This window comes from Xenopus laevis, chromosome 6L (assembly GCF_017654675.1).
Source record: "Xenopus laevis strain J_2021 chromosome 6L, Xenopus_laevis_v10.1, whole genome shotgun sequence".
In the NCBI taxonomy this organism is placed as follows: domain Eukaryota; kingdom Metazoa; phylum Chordata; class Amphibia; order Anura; family Pipidae; genus Xenopus; species Xenopus laevis.
This window is the reverse complement of record NC_054381.1, coordinates 21938442-21960009: the sequence shown is the minus strand read 5'-3', so window position 1 is coordinate 21960009 and position 21568 is coordinate 21938442. Positions and strand designations below refer to the sequence as shown.

The 21568-nt window shown below is 37.4% G+C and overlaps 1 protein-coding gene across 2 annotated transcripts in view; it reads right to left on the bottom strand.

Moving 5' to 3' along the window:
- Window positions 1–21568, bottom strand: part of epc1.L (enhancer of polycomb homolog 1 L homeolog) — a 56154-nt gene that overhangs the window by 14322 nt on the left and 20264 nt on the right. For both annotated transcript variants that reach the window (XM_041565817.1, XM_041565816.1), the window contains 9 exons: window positions 11081–11240; window positions 10746–10891; window positions 10457–10663; window positions 10016–10164; window positions 7253–7400; window positions 6557–6727; window positions 5796–5885; window positions 5549–5697; window positions 4636–4988 (listed from right to left, as the gene is read on the bottom strand). In XM_041565817.1, coding sequence (XP_041421751.1) covers window positions 4636–4988; window positions 5549–5697; window positions 5796–5885; window positions 6557–6727; window positions 7253–7400; window positions 10016–10164; window positions 10457–10663; window positions 10746–10891; window positions 11081–11180 — 1513 coding nt within the window. In that variant the 5' untranslated portion in view covers window positions 11181–11240. The remainder of the gene's footprint in view (window positions 1–4635; window positions 4989–5548; window positions 5698–5795; window positions 5886–6556; window positions 6728–7252; window positions 7401–10015; window positions 10165–10456; window positions 10664–10745; window positions 10892–11080; window positions 11241–21568) is intronic.

Here is a 21568-nt window from a genome sequence, read left to right as displayed (position 1 = left end):
AATAATATACTTTTTAGTAGTATGTGCATTGGGTAATCATAAATAGAAAACGACCACTTTAAAAAATAAGTTCCACCCCCCCTGGGATTGTGTGATTCGCAGTGCACACAAACATACCAACAAACCATACATGTTAGGTCACATGAGCCAATTAACAGACAGAGTTGCTTCCACACTTCTTCCTGTTACAGTTAGAGTTGGATCGTATCACTAACCGTATACTCTATTCTTTCAGATAAAGAATTAGATTTCAATCTGTTAAAAAAAAAAGTAGAAAAAGCCCTAAGCTTGTCTTATTCGCTGGGCCGGATGCATCACATCATTGGACTTTTAACACAGGGACATTTTTTGAAAATGACACTAGGGGGCAGTGTTGCCTTATTGTATATATGTTTTGGGAATGTAAGGATCATTTTAACCTGAGGAAGGGATTGGGTTACACACTTCCCTGAAACTTTGTGTATGGTGTCAAATTTGGCGTCATGCTGAACCTCATGCAATAAACACGCCTTTTTTTGAAAGCAAGACTATGTAATTTTTCAATTTGATGATTTAATGGTGAGAAGGTACCAGGATCCCACACTTGTGCCTCATTGGTCCCTATGTTGTGCTACAAAGTTTGCTTGAACATGTACAGTTACAACTAATCCCATCAACTGTGAATACACCTGCAAGCTTTGGGTTGGCTAACCGGTTTAAATAAAATCTGAAGATGTAGTCTTTGAATTTTGCTGCATCTACAGGTCAAGTTTACAAACAGGGATTCCTTGTAATAGACAGCTGGGAGGGATCAGGGATGGGGGTTTTGTTTTCCTTTAAATGGATACAATACAAGCTTTTAAAGGGGAACTATTGAGAATATGAAAAATTTATATAAGCTTCATCATGCCGAAATAAGAAACTTTCTAAATTCCATCAGTTCTGTACCATTTCTGACGTAATCACGTTTATCTTCACTATCCCTCTCTCAGCATCGGTTTCTCTTCATTCTGTCTTCATGCAGGAGTTGGGTGTCAGATATTTATTGACAGTTAGATCCCATATATCTTATAGGGGGGCTCCTTTCCTAGCAGATGTATTAGAGCTCACTTAAATAACTGATTCCAGAACTAACAAAATAACTGCCTTTGGCAGAAACTCTGCATGTAGAGACACAATTTCTGGTGATTTTAATACATCTTCTAGGCAAAAGGAGCCCCCTATAAGATATATTACATAGTTAAATTACATAGTTACATAGTTAAATTGGGTTGAAAAAAGACAAAGTCCATCAAGTTCAACCCCTCCAAATGAAAACCCAGCATCCATACATACACCCATCCCTACTTTTAATTAAATTCTATATACCCATACCTATACTAACTATAGAGCTTAGTATCACAATAGCCTTTGATATTATGTCTGTCCAAAAAATCATCCACGCCATTCTTATAGTCATTAACTGAATCAGCATCACAACATCACCCGGCAGTGCATTCCACAACCTCACTGTCCTGACTGTGAAGAACCCTCTACGTTGCTTCAAATGAAAGTTCTTTTCTTCTAGTCTAAAGGGGAGGCCTCTGGTAAGGTGATCCACTTTATGGGTAAAAAGGTCCCCTGCTATGTGTCTATAATGTCCTCTAATGTACTTGTAAAGTGTAATCATGTCCCCTCGCAAGCGCCTTTTTCCAGAGAAAACAACCCCAACCATGACAGTCTCCCCTCATAATTTAAGTCTTCCGTCCCTCTAACCAGTTTAGTTGCACTTAGTCTCTGCACTCTCTCCAGCTCATTTATATCCCTCTTAAGGACTGGAGTCCAAAACTGAACTGCATACTCCAGATGAGGCCTTACCAGGGACCTATATTGGAATCAACTGTTATTCAAACTCCCAACTCTTGCATGCAGAGAGACTGAAGAGAGACAGATGATGAGAGGTGATAGTGAAGAGTAACTAATATTTTAGAAACCGTTCAGACTTTTTTTTGTAATTCATTATATTTAGAAAAGTTCTTATTTCAGTTTGACAACGCTTATTTTAAATTTTCATTATAGCGATAGTTCCCCTTTAAACATAAGTGAACTGAATATGGTTTGGATTGAACATGTTTTCACTAGGAAATACATGTGGTTTGTACTTGCATTAAAGGAAATAAAAACCACAATGTTCACCATAGCACTTTCAGTTTCACTGCTGAGTCACTGTTTACAGAGAAGATGCTAATAAAATACTGTAAATTATCATTCCACAGATACTGTATAATCTGCTGGTCATTATCTGAAAGCATTAAAAACTATGCAGCTTAGGGTGTGTTTATACAGAGCTCAACATCCCACTGTACATTTTCAACACAAGTTCTATCTATTGTGCTTAAGGTGCATAAAGGTTTACACTGCCCTTTAGGAAACATTGGTTAAACCTGTTTGTAATTTTGACGCACAGCATGAAGGTATATGAACTGATAAAAATAGTACATATGTTGGTCTATGGTTAATGTCACACTTGCCCTTTTAGAGCCTTTAATAGCAACCGCTTATTACTGTGCACATGTGGTTGAATTAAAGTTTTAGGCTTCCTTCATGGTGGGTTTAGAGGGGTATTGCTGTTTGCTCTGGCAGTCTAAGTACATTGTACTTTTATTTTGGACAGGCTATTAATCCAGTTTTTATTTTCACACTGAACTGTTCCTTAAATGTACCGGTACCATCGAAATGTAGCAGACTAGCGAAGTCTACGCAAAACCATTATTTAGTAAAAGAAGTTTACAGTAAAAGGCCCCAATACTTCAGCTAAGCCAGCATCCTAAAATAGGTTTGTCCTAGTATTGGACACTTAAAGGGACAGTCCAAGTAAACTTTCAGTATCTTATACAATGGCTGTTTCTTAGCAACTTTTTAATTGGTTGCCTTTAACTTTTCAAATGGGGGTCACTAACCCTGCAGTTAAATAATTGCCCTGCAAGGCTAGATGGGACACTAGCAACCAGATAGCTGCTGAAATTCCAAACTGGAGAGGTGCTACACAAAAACCTAGATCATTTTTTAAAAAAACCCACAAACTAAAAATTAAGACCAATTTAGAGATTGTCAAGTGAAAATACCAAGTTGAGCTACCAATTAAATAAGCCAAGGTATTCATTGTTGCTATATTACAATGTTGAAACATTTACATGTGCTGTGATATGCTTGTTTTCCTATCCAGCAAATGAACAACATTATCTTTGGCACAGAAGTTTCAGAACTCACAAATGCAAAACCTGCCTATTCAGGTAGAACCAGCACTTTTTTAAAGTAAGCTTTGGCTAAAGCAATATCAATGGCCTAGACCAGTGATCCCCAACCAGTAGCTTGTGAGCAACATGTTGCTCTCCAACCCCTTGGATGTTGCTCCCAGTTGCCTCAAAGTAGGAGCTTATTTTTAAATTATTGGCTTGGAGGCAAGTTTTGGTTGCATAAAAACCAGATGTACTGCCAAACAGAGCCTCAATGTAGGTCGACAATCCACATAGGGGCTACCAAATGGCCAATCACAGCACTTATTTGGCACCGCAAGAACATTTTTCATGCTAGTGTTGCTCCCCAACTCCTTTTACTTCTGAATGTTGCTCATAGGTTCAAAAGGTTGGGGATCCCTGGCCTAGACACAACAACCCTATAAAAAGAATGCAAAATAATTTCTAAATTAAAGTATGCTTTCTAAAGCTACAGAAAAGACAATTTTACCAAAGGTAATGGCACGTGGAACATTTTTCTGCCATGCTTAAAGGAGAAGGAAAGGTTAAAACTAAGTAAACTTTATCAGAAAGGTCTATATAAATACACCAGTAAACCCTCAAAGTAATGCTGCTCTGAGTCCTCTGTCAAAAGAAACACCACATTTCTTTCCTTCTATTGTGTACACATGGGCTTCTGTATCAGACCTCCTGCCTTCAGCTTAAACCTCCAGGGCAGGGCTTGAGCATGCTCAGTTTGCTCCTCTCCCCCTGCCTCCTCCCCTCCCTGATGTAATCTGAGGCCATAGCTATGAGCGAGCAGGGAAGAGATTCAGGCAGGAAGTGATATCACATCAAGCTAATATGGCAGCTGCTATCCTAAACATATAGATAGTTTCTAGGGCTGTTTACACTGGTATGGTATAGCATTCTACAGAATAAAAATGGCATTCTATCTTGCACTATCGTGGCTAATCTATTGGCAAGAAACAGCCTCAGTAGCTGTCCTACTCCTTTAAAAGGGTAAAACACACTCCATGTACCATTACCCTAAATGTTAATTACATTTTCCATTGATAGCAGGAGATCTATAATGGCAACAGCTTTTCTTCCTAACTGGAAACAATTTACTACAGACCATTCATCTTTTCAGCAGTGTCTACAGACTATTAGCACTCAAGTAGCACAGGGGGCACACAATATTACTCTCCTTTGCATGAAATGAGGAACCAAGTTCAGAAATGTAAGAATAACTATGTTTCATCCGATAGCTCTGCTTCTAATCTAGCAGCTTGCTAGTTCTTATAACAAATATGAAATGTAAGATAAACAAGCTTAGCTGAATAATTTATTTTATTTCATATACACAAGAACCTCATTATTGGACAGACAAACAAGTATGGTAGTGAAAAGGTTATGAAAAGATAAAGAAAAAACATACCAAAGTGTGCTGAACCACTGCTACTTTTACTTGATGTCGAGGTACTACAAGACTGGGTTCCAGGTTGTGCTGTGCCTGTTCGAGTTCTACCCTTGTGAAATGTTCTATAGGAGTAGTCAGTAATGTCACTTTCATGTAGGGATGTTGTCCGAGGCCTAAAATGGCGCCACCTACATGATTTAACGTTGACCAATATCTGGCTGAGGTCTTTAGAGAAACATTTATCCGAGGTATTCGATTCTGAGGTATTGGCAAATGAATTGATTGAAGAGTGTTCTGGAGAGGAAAGCATGTCAACGTCCAGCTGACGAAAAGCACTATTGTAGTCTGAATGGGCTCTGTCAAGGAGCACCCTGAAGGAGAGAATAAACAAAAAATAAATAAAAATTGGGAAATGGAGTACAAGTTTTATAAAGTGATATATAGACTGAAAAAGAATATTCTATTGCATTAATAAGACACAGCATTTACTACTCTTAAGCTTTCAGTCTGAAAGATCACAGAAAAGGATCAGGTTACACAGCAGATAAGCTATGTAAAAAATAACGTTATCTGTTATCCACTATTTAACCTGTGTCATATAGCCTTTTTTCAAATTCCACCATTGCTACACAGCAGCTTATTTAAATAAACAATAGTAGTGTTTCTGAAGCAAACAGTAGTTTTACCAATGCAGGGCAACACTGCATTATATTTTTATTAATTTAAAACACTTGTTTTTTTATGTCACTTTTCCTTTAAAGCAGCTTGAGATCTACTAGATTTTCCAGCTTAAGACACACATTGACAAAACCAAAAATTTTTAGGAACAGCCATCTTCTGTTATTAGCTGGGCCCACAATGTGTATGGATGTCACTATGGGGACCTTACAGAGGACAACGCTGCTATATTGTATTTGACAAGATCGCTTACCTTCCACCACGTCCAACCCGTCTTCGCGCAAATCCAATACACTTGCGGGGAACAGTGAGTGTAGTGAGGCAGTATCTATAGCGAATTTCTCCAAGACCTCCTTCCTCTGGACTACACCATGGCCAGTTGCCAGTTTGGTCCAAATGTGGCTTGGAATTACAAGAAGGAAACCCTTCATTATTAGTATACAACAACAACAACAACAAAAACCTCTTGTCTGCGTATAGGCACGAGGACTGTTACTTACAGCATAGTAATTACAGCCAGCTTTCCTACGGAAAGCAAATGGACCATCTGGATCATTTTCTTCTTCAGCCTCTGAGGAGCCAGACATGACCTGGTAAGAAAACCAGAAAAAACATCACTAGATCAGGTTTACCATTTCTAGTGATTCCTAGCAATGACCTTCATTTGAAAGCTTCCAATTTCCTTTCATTGCTTTATGAAAACCTTATTACTTCACTAATAGACTTAGTGAAGTAATAATAATAATAATAATAATAATAATAAATAGATTTGGTGCATCCCTTTTTTTTATTTCTTATTTACACTGCAAATAATTCACTCTACCATATAAAATGTCATTCCTGAACCAGCACGTGTATTTTTTTAGGTTGTAATATTGGTGTGTAGGCGCCATCTCAGGTCATTTTGCCTGGTCATGTGCTTTCAGAAAGAGCCAGCACTTTTGGATGGAACTGCTTTCTGGCAGGCTGTTATTTCTCCTAGTCAATGTAACAATGTGTGGGACCTGGATTTTACTATTAAATGCGGTTCTTAGATCTGCCAGGCAGCTGTTGTATTGTGTTATGGAGCTGCTATCTGGTTACCTTCCCATTGTTGTTTCTCCTACTCAATGTAACTGACCACTACGCTGTCCCCCAAAAAAGCTGTTTGAAGAGACACAAGCAGACTTTTTGTTAGAGCAAAATGTATAGTACAGTCCCTAATGTAACCTGAACTAGATTTCCCTATTTACACATTTAAAAAAAAAAGAAATCTGTATACCTGGGAGAGAGGTTCATCATCAGAGCTGGGAAAGTCATACTGATTCAGATCCTTAGCATTAAACACTGGCAGTGCAGCAGGACTTGTCTGATGAGCAGCAGGAGATGAGGGCAAGACTTTGGGCTTCTTCTCATATTTTCTTTTCGGTCGAACAGCATCAGATTTTTCTTGCTAAAATGAATTTGAACGGTCTTAAAATATGAATTCAATGATTTAATAACCGTCATGGACAAAAGTATAGAATTTTCGCCATTTATAAGATAGGATTGTGCTCTGCTTATGTGAATTGCTGACAATTACCCCCACCGGAACTACATATTGTTAAATTTACAAACTTTTTAAGTAGCTTGTTAATAGAACAGAATACCACAAAATGTGCCTTCAACAGGAAAACTAATATCAAATATTATAACTATCCAAAATAACATAAGATTTTCTTTATACAGAGGAAACCTTATGGTAAGTGGGGAGTGTGGAATTCTTTTTCTCCATTTTCTGATCTTGTATCATCAATGTATTTATAATGTTTCTCAGGCCTAGTGGCTGCATCCTAAAGGTGACATGTAATTTGTCACAGTAGCAGTTGGCTACGTGAAGTGGTTTGCATATAGCCATGTTCCTTGTCTGTAATTTCATAAGCCCACACAATCCAATTTTACGTTAATGTTAACACTATGTTAAAGAAACAAATCTTACCTTGTTAACTTTAATATCTATTGTATCTTTATGTAAAAATGGAATAGGAGAAATAGGCATGAGGGGGATAGTATAGGTGGGCTTCAACGGTTGACGATGTGCCATAACTTCCGATAGAATTTCTCCATTAAAATCGTCTAAGTTATACCTGCAAGAAAAAAACCTTGCTGCTTAAATAGTGCATCATAAAAAGAAATTGACTTAATAAAATGTTTTAAAGGTATGCGAACACTATTTTGATTATCGTACAGCTTTTGCCTCAAAAAAGGAGAGAGCAGAAAATGAAAGTGTTGGTATCCTTTTAACAGAGAAGCATTTAATATTAGAATAAGTCAACAAATTAGCAAAATATGCTACTCATACTGTTCTCTATTCTGTCTTGCTGATCAGGAAAATAGGTAATTTTCCCAATTACCCGGAGGCAATAATTCCAATACCAACCAGAAGGTGGTGCTCCTTATCCAACACAGTACTCTCATAGCTGGTTATATTGAATAACCACTTTTTTCAAAATGAATCAGTTAATAGTGCTGTTCCAGCAGAATTCTGCACTGAAATACATTTCTCAGAAGAGCAAACAAAAGAACAATGGGAAGGTAACTAGATAGCAGCTCCCTAACACAAGATGCCTGGTAGATCCAAGAACAACACTCAATAGTAAAAACCCATGTCCCACTGAGACACATTCAGTTACATTAAGAAGGAAAAACAGCAGCCTGCCAGAAAGCATTTCTCTCCTAAAGTGCAGGCACAAGTCACATGACCACAGGCAGCTGGGAAATTGACAAAATGTCTAGCCCCATGTCAGATTACAAAATCGAATATAAAAAAAATCTGTTCTTTTGAGAAATGGATTTCAGTGCAGAATTCTGCAGGAGCAGCACTATTAACTGGTTCATTTTGAGAAAAAAAATTTTTCCCATGACAGTATCCCTTTAAACATCATTTCTAATAATCAAGAAACTTAACCACAGAGCCAGGCATAAGTAGCAAAAACAACTACATGTGGCTAGACCTTAATTGGGGTCCTGTACTTTATAGAAAGTAGGATAAGTAAAGAACGTACTACATAATTAGCTTTGTGAATATAGCAAATGCTACCTCTAATTCCTTCTTGGTTATGTGCACAGAAAAAATTGTGCGCTCACATTTTAAACTTCTGTAGCATTTTTAAGAACTGTGTGTGCAGGTCAGAATGAACACAAAGTTGTGTTTTCACACAAAATTCTTTGTGCGTACCAAAATATTTGTGTGCGCGTACAAGAGCGCACAGCTTAGCGGTAATACTGATGACAACGGCTACTCAAGAGTTTTTTGCCACAGGACGAGTGACATAAGCACAAAACATATATTTAACAACTGCGTGTATTAACTTTTAGTTCAACATGGGTATTAGAATGTGTCTTTTGTGCAGGGTCCTCTTTATCTCTTGTAATGGTTAACTGCTTTGTAGTCGGCATGTCCAATATACCTTTTTTTTACGTAATTTAATAATTACGTAATAATAATAGTGTCAATTCAGCTCTTACAAGCAAGACATCAGTGATACCCAGAGCTGTTCTAGCCATGAGGCAACTTATTAGTTGGGGGCAGCAGACTGAGACGCACCTCTAGTCTTACCTTTATATTTTGCACATACATACTTGTAAAAGGTAAACGCTAAATATTAACTTCCTTAAAAGGGTGGTACACCTTTAACGCAACTTTTAGTATGCTGTAGAATGGCAAATTCTAAGCAACTTTTATTTTTATTTAATTTTTACAGTTTTTTTAAATTATTTTCCTTTTTCTTCTGACTCCAGTTTTGGAAAGGGGGTCACTGACCCCATTTAAAAACGAATGCTCTGTCAGGCTACAAATTTTTTGTCATTGATACTTTTTATTAACTATCTTTCTATTTATATTACCTTCTATTCATATTCAGGTCTCTTATTCAAATTAATGGATGGTTGCTAGGGTAATTTGGATCATAGCAAACAGATTGCAGACATTGCAAACTGGAGAGCTGCTGAATAAAAAAACGAAATAACACAAAAAGCACAAATAATAAAAAAATTAAAACCAACTGCAAATTGTCTCAGAATATCACTCTCTACATCATACTAAACGTTAACTTAAAGGTGAACAACCCCTTTAAGTTCCTTGGCCCTGGACATGACTAGGCATCTTAAAGGAAAACTATACCCCCCAAACAATGTAGGTCTCTATAAAAAGATATTGCATAAAACAGCTCATGTGTAAAACCCTGCTTCATGTAAATAAACCATTTTCATAATAATATACTTTTCTAGTAGTATGTGCCATTGGGTAATCATAAATAGAAAATTGCCATTTTAAAAAATAAGGGCCGCCCCCTGGGATCGTAGGATTCACTGTACTGTATGTTAGGTCACATGAGCCAATTAACAGACAGAGTTGTGTCTTTTGCTTCCACACTTCTTCCTGTTACAGTTAGAGTTGTAGTATTTCTGGTCAGGTGATCTCTTCCTGTTACAGTTAGAATTGAAGTATTTCTGGTCAGGTGATCTCTGAGACAGCACACAGACCATCACGAAATGGTGGCTCAAGGCAAGAGATGTAAAAAGGCAATATTTACTTAAATATATATTCCAGTTTGGTAATATTCTTTAATATGCCACTTAAAATTATATGAACTATCTGTTGCTTAAGTGTTCATTTTGGGGGTATAGTTTTCCTTTAAGTGTTTCTGTATAGAACACATCATTTATACTTAAAAAATAAATAAATAAATCACACATTTACCTCTTTTCCATTATTTCCAGTGTTAGGTGAAGCAATTCCCGTTTGCTTTTTTCTCTCCTTTTAATCATTTCTAGTATAGTGACAGCTCGACTGAGATCCCGACGTAACTTAAGCATTTTTTCATAAGAAGCTTCATCATTCTTTCGATTCTATGTTGGGTAGAAGAGAAGTTATAATGATATATATAGATATAGATATAGATATAGAGAGAGAGAGAGAGAGCGAGAGAGAGAGAGAGCGCGAGAGAGAGAGAGAGAGAGAGAGAGAGAGAGAGAGAGAGAGAGAGAGAGAGAGAGAGAGAGAGAGAGAGATCCTATAGCTGTACTAAAATTAAGGTACTGATTGCAATTAGGGGCCGATTTACTAATCCATAACATTGTTCAAATACAAATAGAAGTGAAAAATTTTTTTGAGAAAATTGAGACAAGACATCACACAAACCTTTCTTGTTTGCATCTTTTCTGTACGCCGTCTGAAGGCTACATAAGGATCACTGGTGCTAGAGCCATCTCGCTTCTCCTGTTTAACTGTTGGTATGAGAGAGGAGCCACGGCAGTTTTTCCGTTTCTTAATCCAATAGTCATACACTTCAGTAATCAACTCATCATCTTCTTTTAACAAGAGTTTGGCCTCCTGGAGATTAACTGGCTGGAGAATAGATTTAGAATAGTCAGTAATCAGTTACAGTGCCAGGTTCAATGCTGAAAAGCAAAAAAAACGACAACATTACCTGCTGCCCGCTGCCCTTCTCTAATCGGTCAATCATCTCTTCAAACTGGAGTGAAGAGATATCTAGTTTCTTTCTCAGCTTATTCAGAAAGGCATCATCTTCAGTGTCCAAGTCATAATCTGGCTGTTCAGCATCCAAACTAAAAGCTAGCAAACAGAAAACATGACTTAAGTCACAATTTATTTACATTTGTTTGCAGAAAAACCAGACTAGATATGTGACCCAATATCCGGCTTTTAATTATGTACCTCATTAAAACTGACAAAGTCAAGTATACAAAACACACCGCAACACATCTCAAAAAAGGTTACCTATAGACACTTTTTGTAACTTACGCTGTATGTGAATAAGCTGCTTTGGCATCTTAAAGTCCCCTGGATATACAGATTCATAATATGCGATGTTACTTTCTGCCTCTGGAACAGGAATAACCATGTTATCCCTTTTCTCTCCATACACCTGCAGTGCTGAAATGGCTCGCTGGAGATGATGTTCCTAAAAGGAAAGAAAACAAGCATTTTATAAGGACATATTTGTCTTAGAACTTTTAAAGATCTTGCTAACAAAAGGGGACTGGATTTTGAAGAAAGAGGCAGCAATATTTTAGATTATGTGACAGGAAATTAGGGTGACCCAGCAAATGGAAATGTCTATCTTACTAGACAATACATTTATTCATAACATTATATGTGTCCACATGGATCACTGCACAATACACACAGGAATTTTATTTTGCAAAGTAGTAAATTTTAAAGGGGTTGTTCACCTTCCAAACACATTTTTCAGTTCAATTGTTTTCAGATTGTTCCCCAAAAATAAAGACTTTTCAATTACTTCCCATTATTTATTTTTTTACTGTTTTTCCAGAATGTATGTTTAAAGTTGAATGTTCGTGTCTCTGGTGTTTCATTCTGGCAGCTCAGTAATTCAGGTACAGACTCTGAACTGTGACAGTTTTACAACATTTAGTTGATCCATTTCTCAGCATCATCTCTGGAGTATTAGCAACTCTAATTCTAACAGCTGCCTTTAATGAAATGTATCAATTTAGAACAGTTTACAGGATCTGGACCCCCCCTCCCAGAGCAGTTTGAGAAGGTGAAAAATGACATATTACCGTACACTTCAATATTAGAAAACCGGTAACATAGAATATAGAAAGTGATTGGAAAAAGTCATTATTTCTGGTGAACTATCTGAAAACAACTAGGTGTTTGAAGGTGAACCTCCCCTTTAATGCATGGCAAAATAACACAAGTGTTAACTGACTGTCTGCCCGACGGCTCAGAAGCAACACAATTTCTTCTCTATTCAGCTCTTATGTGTAAGAGACTGAGGTTTCTCAGGCTGCGTTTCAAATAAGTGAGAAAATTATAGACATATAATAGTAACTGTGCTATTATTACTCTGTATGTGGCAAGATAGAGGAGATCATCTCCTGTGGCTTATGCAGAGCACCAAGCAGGAGTGCCAAAGCGAATGTTCCTGGTGCAACTATCACCACCACATGTGCCATAGGCAGAGTATTTCTTAAATATCTAATGGAAGTGGTGACGGGCTGTAAGGGCCAGTAATCTTAACTGGATAATTGGGCTACTTGTGTTTGATTACAGTAAATCCACACGTGAAACAGGCTTCTCCTGGATTAGAAAAATGTCCATATATCAGTGGTTGTCATACACTGGAATCCACCCAAACTGCCACTAACCACTTACTGCAACAGAAGGCAAGCATACCCTTAGCACTGGCACACGAAACACCACCATCTCCTGCTTGGAGCTTACAGGAGAATGAAAATAAAAATAATAAAAATAACTCCAGGTCAGCACTACTCTTAAAAAAAATAAATAAAAAAAAATTTAAAAAAATGGGGGTTGAGGTACTTTTCAGCAGTGCCCGACCATCATCCTCACTTTGCCCTAAAAATGCAAGTGCCGTGTAGTCAGTCATTTTTCAGATTGTACCGTACCACACATGTGCCCAACAGGGAAGAAGGAAAAATCTGTTCTCTCCAGGTTGTTTTTTTGCTAGCCACATGGGCCAATACTTTTTCCCTACCAGCCAGTAACCCAACAGCCGCCCCCCATATCCCACAAACTGCACAGGTCACATTAGAATTGTTCTTTCAGAAGACAGTAGCCCTATGCATTTTATATGCAGTGGTGCACAGTCTTACCTGTTTCTGCAACGGATCTAAAACTGTTGCTGGTGCATTTATTTAAAAGCAGGAGCAACAGCCTGAGACAAAAATCAGTCTTAATTGTAAAACTTTGAATTCAGGGGACTGTACATAGCCATGGCCTTTACCCAAGACCAATGAAATCTGAAGGTGGCCACAGACGCACAGATATACGCAGCACGAGTATGGTCGAAAGACAAGCCAACCAATATTGGCAAAAGACTAGGATATTGGTTGGCTCTTTTGAAGAGCCTGAACATCTGCCAGTGTTTACTGCTGAATTGTCAGATAAAGGTAGAATTCTATTGTTTCTACCTGTATATCTGACAATTCAGCTGTAAAGGTCTGTAATGAAAATTAACGATCTTGAGGAAAGACTGTAATAGTTACATGTATGAAAACCTTTGCCATGTAGAGGCAACTTTGGACAGAAACTTGGTTTGTACAATGATTAACTGTTATTCCCCAGAAAATATGTTAGAGATACTGACACCAGAAAATAACCTTTTTTATATCCATCACAACATTATCTTTGAGTGCTATCTATAATTTTGCCATAAAAATATTTGCCTGATGCTTTTACAGCACCTTAATTAACCCCCATGTTCTTCTATGAGGGGGGCTGCCATATTTGTGCAGTAGTCGGTTAGCATTAAAACCTGACAGACTGAGATGGGACAGTCAGGTTTGCAAAACAGTCAGGTTTAGGAACTTCAAGTAATTACTTACAAGACCAGAACGATCAACGTGACATATATGTAACTTTTAATGTGGATTATTATTTTGAAAATATTTTTTTTTTGTGTCAGTATCACTTTAACGAAGCACATACACTTCAACTGAAAGATATTTAAAAAGAATGTGTGTTATACACTCAAACGGCTCTCTACCAATAACACAATTTAAAGGAATTGTTCAGTATTAAAAAGTGGGTAAATAGATAGGCTGTGCAAAATAAAAAATGTTTCTAATATAGTTAGGCAAAAATGTAATGTATAAAGGCTGGAGTGAGTGGATGTCTAACATAATAGCCAGAACACTACTTCCTGCTTTTCAGCTCTCTTGATTTCCACGGACTGGTTACCAGGCAGTAACCAGAGACTTGAGGGGGGGGGGCATGATCATAATGGTTTGCTTTTGAATCTGAGCTGCATGCTGAGGATCAATTGCTAAATCTCTGAACAGTTATGTCCCATGTGGCCCCCCTTAAAGTCGCTGACTAATTTAGAGTTAGAGAGCTGAAAAGTAGGAAGTAGTGTTCTGTTACACATCCAGTCACTCCAGCCTTTATACATAAAATTTTTGCCTAAAAATATTAGAAACATTTTTTATTTTGCACAGCCTATTAAAGGAAAACTATACCCCCAAAATTAACACTTAAGCAACAGATAATTCATATCATATTAAGTGGCATATTAAAGAATCTTACCAAACTGGAATATATATTTAAGTAAATATTGCCCTTTTACATCTCTTGCCTTGAGCCACCATTTCTTGATGGTCTCTGTGCTGTCTCAGAGATCACCTGACCAGAAATACTTCAACTCTAACTGTAACAGGAAGAAGTGTGGAAGCAAAAGACACAACTCTGTCTGTTAATTGGCTCATGTGACCTAACATGTATGGGTTGTTGGTATGTTTGTGAGTACAGTGAATCCTACGATCCCAGGGGGCGGCCCTTATTTTTTAAAATGGCAATTTTCTATTTATGATTACCCAATGGCACATACTACTAGAAAAGTGTATTATTATGAAAATGGTTTATTTACATGAAGCAGGGTTTTACATATGAGCTGTTTTATGCAATATCTTTTTATAGAGACCTATATTGTTTGGGGGTATAGTTTTCCTTTAACCCGGTTTTTTATTTTTACACTGAACTGTTCCTTTAAGTAAATATTAATGCACTTGTTCACAGACCAGCAGCCTAGTAAATCATCCAATAACACCCACTCCAAGTGTTCCACCACAGATTTTAATGTCTGCTTTCTACTCCCATCCTTAAAGTAACTAACACCAAAAACTGAAAGTGTTTTAAAGCAATGAAAATATCATGTACATGTTGCCCTGCACTGGTAAAACTGATGTGTTTGCTTCAGAAACACTACTATAGTTCATATAAACAAGCTGTTGAATAGCAATGGCGGAAATTGAAAAATGGCTATATGGCACAGGATAAATAATGGATAACAGATAGCATTATGTTCTACAGAGCATATCTGCTATCTGCTGTGAAACTTGAACCTTTTCTCCTTTGAATAGCTGCCCCCATGGCTACACAGCAGCTTATTTATATAAACAATAGTAATGTTTCTGAAGCAAACACACCAGTTTTACCAGTGCAGGGCAACACTGCATTATATTTTTATTACTTTAAAACAATTTCATGTTTTAATGTTACTGGTCCTTTAATCTCATATCCGATGCCTTACTGGATACATACCATGCTCAGAAATTATCATTGATAAAATTATTACAGTAATGAAATTGTATTTTTCGCTCAAAATTAATATTTCAGAAACGAACATGTAAAGGCGTTGGAGTCCATGAGCATGTCTTATTCCTTGAATACAGTTAAGGTGAAGAGGATTTAATCTGCAGATCTATTGTGCAGATCCAGCAGCAGGACCCAGAAGGCAGTTGCAGAGGAAATTATGAAGTGAATCAAATAGCGAAACGTACCCCCCCATTTTAAAATATACGGGTATTAGAAGTCACCGAGCAGTTCCATGAACATATAAAGGCACAAGGCTGAAGGCAGAGTGGTTTTATACAGGTCATTTAACTCCTCTTTAACTTCGAATATCCTCTTTTTTTCCCAACAGGGGGTACTTTATTATAAAATACACATGTTTCAGTGAGTCATGACAAATTACATCACTAAGCACCAATATAGGATAATGATGGGTCCTGTGAATAAACTACACCCTCTTGGAAAATATAAGCATATTACAAGTTACAGAAAAGTTCCATAACCATATAAAACACACAAGGCTGTAGGCGGAGTGTTTTTATACAGGTCATGGAACTCTGAGGTGACGTCTAATATTCTCATATTTTGCAACAGGGGGGACTTTATTTATTAAAATACACACTTTTCAGGGAGTTATGTGACAGAAATTACATCACTTAGCTCAGATTATAACCAATGACATCACTAAGCACCATAAGGATAGAATTTACAGGACATTCATGGCTCTTGTGCATTATATTGCTATAATACACAAAAGCCATGAATATCCTGTAAATTATATCCTTATAAACGGTGAGTTCTGATGTCATCAGTTATAAACGGTGAGTTCTGATGTCATTTCTGTCACATGACTCACTGAAACTTGTGTATTATAATAAATAAAGTACCCCCCAGTTGTAAAATATGAGGATATTAGAAGTTACCTCGGAGTTCCATGACCTGTATAAAAACACTCGGCCTTGTGTTTTTATATGGTCATGAAACTCCTCGGTAACTTATAATATCCTTATATTTTACAAGAGGGGGTACTTTATTCACTATATAACTTATATTTTACAAGAGGGGGTACTTTATTCACTAAATAAAAGTAAAAGAAAATGTTTTAAAGGGTCATGGGAAAATATGCTTTTTTCAAAACGCATCAGTTAATAGTGCTGCTCCAGCAGAAGTCTGCACTGAAATCCAATTCTCTAAAGAACATATTTTTTATATTCAATTTAGAAATCTGACATGGGGCTAGACATATTGTCAGTTTGCCAGCTGCCCCCAGTCATGTGACTTATGCCTGCACTTTAGGAGAGAAATGCTTTCTGGCAGGCTGCTGTTTTTCCTTCTCAATGTAACTGAATGTGTCTCAGTGAGACATGGGTTTTTACTATTGAGTGTTGTTCTTAGATCTACCAGGCAGTTGTTATCTTGTGTTAGGGAGCTGCTATCTGGTTACCTTCCCATTGTTCTTTTGTTTGGCTGCTGGGGGGGGGGGGGGAAGTGAGGGGGTGATAATCATTCCAACTTGCAGTACAGCAGTAAAGAGTGATTGAAGTTTATCACTGTGGGCAGCTGGGAAACTGACAATATGTCTAGCCAAAAGTCAGATTTCAAAATTAAATATAAAAAAAAAATCTGTTTGAAAAATGGATTTCAGTGCAGAATTCTAATGGAGCAGCACTATTAACTAATGCGTTTTGAAAAAAACATCTTTTCCCATGACCGTATCCCTTTAAGATCAAGATCCAATGACTGCAAGCAAGTCGCAGGGTTTCTTTTGTCCATGAATAATTATCCAGGCTAAGGTTACTCCATTCAAACAAAACTACTATTTTATCGATCATCTCCAACCTGTGGCTATATAGCAATGAAGGTACCGAAACACAACTGACAGATCAGTTTTTTTGGCTATTACAGTATGTGATGAACTACATGAGAAATCAGTTAATCTACATAATCATCAGCTGGACTGGGTAATCATCTAGATGTAGATATATCATATGGAATTATTAAATGTAAAACTGCAAACTGCATGTTTTGGGATTCTGGCTACCAGTCTAATGCTCCCAGAACTATTCAGCAGTGAAGTTCTGTGACCCCCAAAATCTGTTCTGACAAATAACAGAACATTCTGCTAATGCGTTTGATGAATTCCGACAACCCCTTCTGAACATCAGCAGCACAGAGTACAATGAGCAGCACAGTGTCACTTGCACACAAAAATGGACCAAATAAATCAAATATGGAGAGCTGCTCAGAACGATAAAGTCATGAAGCATAACGAGTTATAGAGCCAATGGAACTCTGGGCTTGTAAAGCTCAGTGCTATATATAAAGTACAGCGAGTCTAACCATAATTAGTTTTATGCTTTAGTTCTCATTTAATCTCACAATTGACAATTTAGTCCCACACAGAACTTTCATCAGTAACAAAATGACAAAAAGTGACACAAAGGATCAGTTCTATACCCTGCTCCCACTGATTAAAATGGTTGCTACGTAACAGACAGGTATACGCAATAATAGTCAAGCACGATGCAGGCAAGTATCTTACGACCAATGGTTTCAAAACATGGGTATTATGAATAATTCTCGCAATTTACCAAAGGATTCGGATTATATTTTTAAGCTTTGGCAGAGATAAAATGCCTTGTATGTTGTGTACTTAACATGGAAAATACATTAGTATATTAAAGCAATAATATCACCAAAATATGAGGCGTTTAAAAGTAATTAAGATATAATATACAGTTAGAATGCACTGGTAAAAGCTGTGTGTTTGCACAGGGTACAAAACAAATAACAGACAAAACACCATTGTATTGGATAGGGCTTATCCGTTAAGTGCTGTGTAACCTGTGCCTTTTCTTTTTTCCCAGTTCAAAGAGCAGCCCCCATGCTACACAGCAGCTTCTTTATATAAACTATAGTAGTCTTTCTGAAGCAAACCCATTATATTCAATTCATTTTTATTTATAAAGCTCTAGCCAGCGGATTACTGTTTTGGTTTTATATTTACTACATTTCACCTCCCTCACCTTGTAATCAGTAAAGATAAACATCCCTTTTCCTTCCCCATTTGTTGTGGCTGACAGGTATTCAGAAGTCCATTATGCAGGCACTTTATCCCTGCGTTGGTAATCTGATAACCTCAGAAGACCCAGGAATTCTGAAAGTGAAACTGATTTCAGTTCTAGGTTTGCCCTGTTTATCTTAAAAGGATACTGTCATGGGAAAAAATATTTTTTTTCAAAATGAAGCAGTTAAAAGTGCTGCTCCAGCAGAATTCTGCACTGAAATTCATTTCTCAAAAAAACAAACAGATTTATATTCAATTTTGGAATCCGACATGGGGTTAGACATATTGTCAATTTCCCAGCTGCCCCAAGTCATGTGACTTGTGCTCTGATAAACTTCAATCACTCTTTACTGCAAGTTGGAGTGATATCACCCCCTCCCTTTCCCCCCCTGCAGCCAAACAAAAGAACAATGGGAAGGTAACCAGATAGCAGCTCCCTAACACAAGATAACAGCTGCCTGGTAGATCTAAGAACAACACTCAATAGTAAAAACCCATGTCCCACTGAGACACATTCAGTTACATTGAGAAGCAAAAACAGAAGCCTGCCAGAAAGCATTTCTCTCCTAAAGTGCAGGCACAAGTCACATGACCAGGGGCAGCTGGGAAATTGACAAAATGTCTAGCCCCATGTCAGATTTCAAAATTGAATATAAAAAAAATCTCTTTGCTCTTTTGAGAAATGGATTTAAGTGCAGAATTCTGCTGGAGTAGCACTATTAACTGAAAAAAAATGTTTCGAAAAAAAAACAAAAAAAAAAACATGTTTTCCGATGACAGGATCCCTTTAAGAAGTAACAGACATTTTCTTAAAGGGGAACCACCGCAAAAAATGAAAATTTAATACAAGCTCCAGCATACTGAAATAAGGAACTTTCTAAATAAAATCAATTAGAAATTTCAAATTTATCGACGTCTCTCTACATGCAGGATTTGTGCAAAAGGCAGTTATTTTGATTGTACTGGAATCAGTTATTTGAGTGAGCTCTAATTCATCTGCTAGGAAAAGAGCCCTCCCCCAGTAGGAGAGGGCAGTGGTGTCAGTCTGAAGCCCCAGGTAAGTTAGGCTCAGAACTCTGGCTAAATAGCTGACCTGCAATGTTTACATTCGCCTGCAACCTAGTTATGTGCTAAGGGAAGCCTGACCAAATGCTTAAATGAAGTGTTTTAAGTAATTAAAATATAAATGTACGGTTGCCCTGCACTGGTAAAACTGGCACGTTTGCGACAGAAAAGCTTCTATAGTTTATATAGACAAACTGCTGTGTAGCCATGGGGGTAGCTATTCAGGAACAGGATACACAGTAGATAACAGATAAGTACTACTATAGTTTATATAAACAAGCTGCTGTGTAGCCATTGAGGCAACCATTCAAGCACAGGATACACAGTAGATAACAGATAAGTACTAGTATAGTTTATATAAACAAGCTGCTGAGTAGCCATTCAAAACTGAAAAAGGAGAAAATGCACAGGATACACAGCAGATAATGGATATATTCTGAAGAATCATTGTATACTACAGAGCTTATCTGCTAAGTATCATGTGCTTGAATGGCTGCCCCCATGGCTACACAGCAGCTTCATTATATAAACTATAGTAAAGTTTATGAAGCAAAAACAATGGAATTTCACAGCAATTAAAACTGCAATTGTTAATTGTTTTAGATGTGAAAACAAGACCAAAAGGCAAGTAAAACAAGACTGAGTGACATTCGTTGATGGGCTTAAACACCTTCTCCAGTAGGAAACTGCTAGAATACAAGTCACCCAAATGCCACATTAAGAACCCTGAGAGAGTTAGAAGTGTGATTTTTAGGGCAGACACAGGCGGCAATTCTGGAAGATTAGTCGCCCGGCAACAAATCTCCTCTTCTTCAGGGCGACTATTCTCCCGAACTGCCTCCACTCGGAGCGCTTCGTTTTCCGAAGATGCCCAGAGTTTCCTTATAAGGCAACTGCGGGTGACTTCGGAAAATTAAAGTGTGCCATCCTGCCGGCGGGAAGGCAGGCAAAGCAGTTCGTGGGAGATTAGTCGCCCCTGAAGAAGAGGAGATTTGGGTGAATCCAATTTAATTTCACCAGTAATAAAAGATACAGCCAAAGGTTTCCTGTATATAGTTCCTCAAAACTTCAAAGACCAAGCTTGGTCTTTAAAAATCACCCTTAATTTTTCACAACCTTAAAATATCAATAATATTAAAGAAAAGTAAATTCTACGCCTATCGTATAATGTAAAAAGGTGGGAATCTAAGCACTGCCACAAATGCACAGACATGGCATCATTGATCAATAGTGCAACTACCTCTGCACACATTGGGCTTGAATAATTGAACAAGACATCATGAAATCAGTCAATCTGCCCATGCCCTGACCAAAGTCAGGCAGCAAATCCTTATTAAATGAAATCTGGATGTACTGCAAATCTGTATCTATGAAACTTGGATAAACTGCAAATCTGTATTTAAACCTGGATAAACTGCAAATCTGTCTCTGTATGAAACCTGGATAATCCGCAAATCATTATCTGTATGAAACCTGGATAATCCGCAAATCTGTATCTAAACGAAATCTGGATAAACTGCAAATCTGTATCTAAATGCAACCTGGATAAACTGCAAATCTGTATCTGAATGAAACCTGGATAAACTGCAAATCTGTATCTGAATGAAACCTGGATAAATGGATTAATTTATTCTAAAGTGGATTAACTCCATTTTGTTATCCATGAGGACAGAAAAATAAAAATTGACACCAAGCATAGGGTCCTGACTAGTGAATCAGTGTGTATGTCATTTCTGTCACATGACTCACCGAAACATGTGTATTATAATAAATAAGTACTCCCTGTTGCAAAAGATGAGATTAGAAATCACATCGGAGTTCCACGACCTGTATAAAAACACTCAGCCTTGTGCTTTTATATGATCATGGAACTCCTCTGTAACTTATAATAATATCCTTATATTTTATAAGAGGTGGTACTTTATTCACTATAGTCATGTATTTCTGAGTGTGTGGATGCTTGCGTTTTGTCCTCCAGTGAGCATTAGTCATACACATGAGCAGTTGCATTGACTTGAAATCACATATAAAAAGCCCCT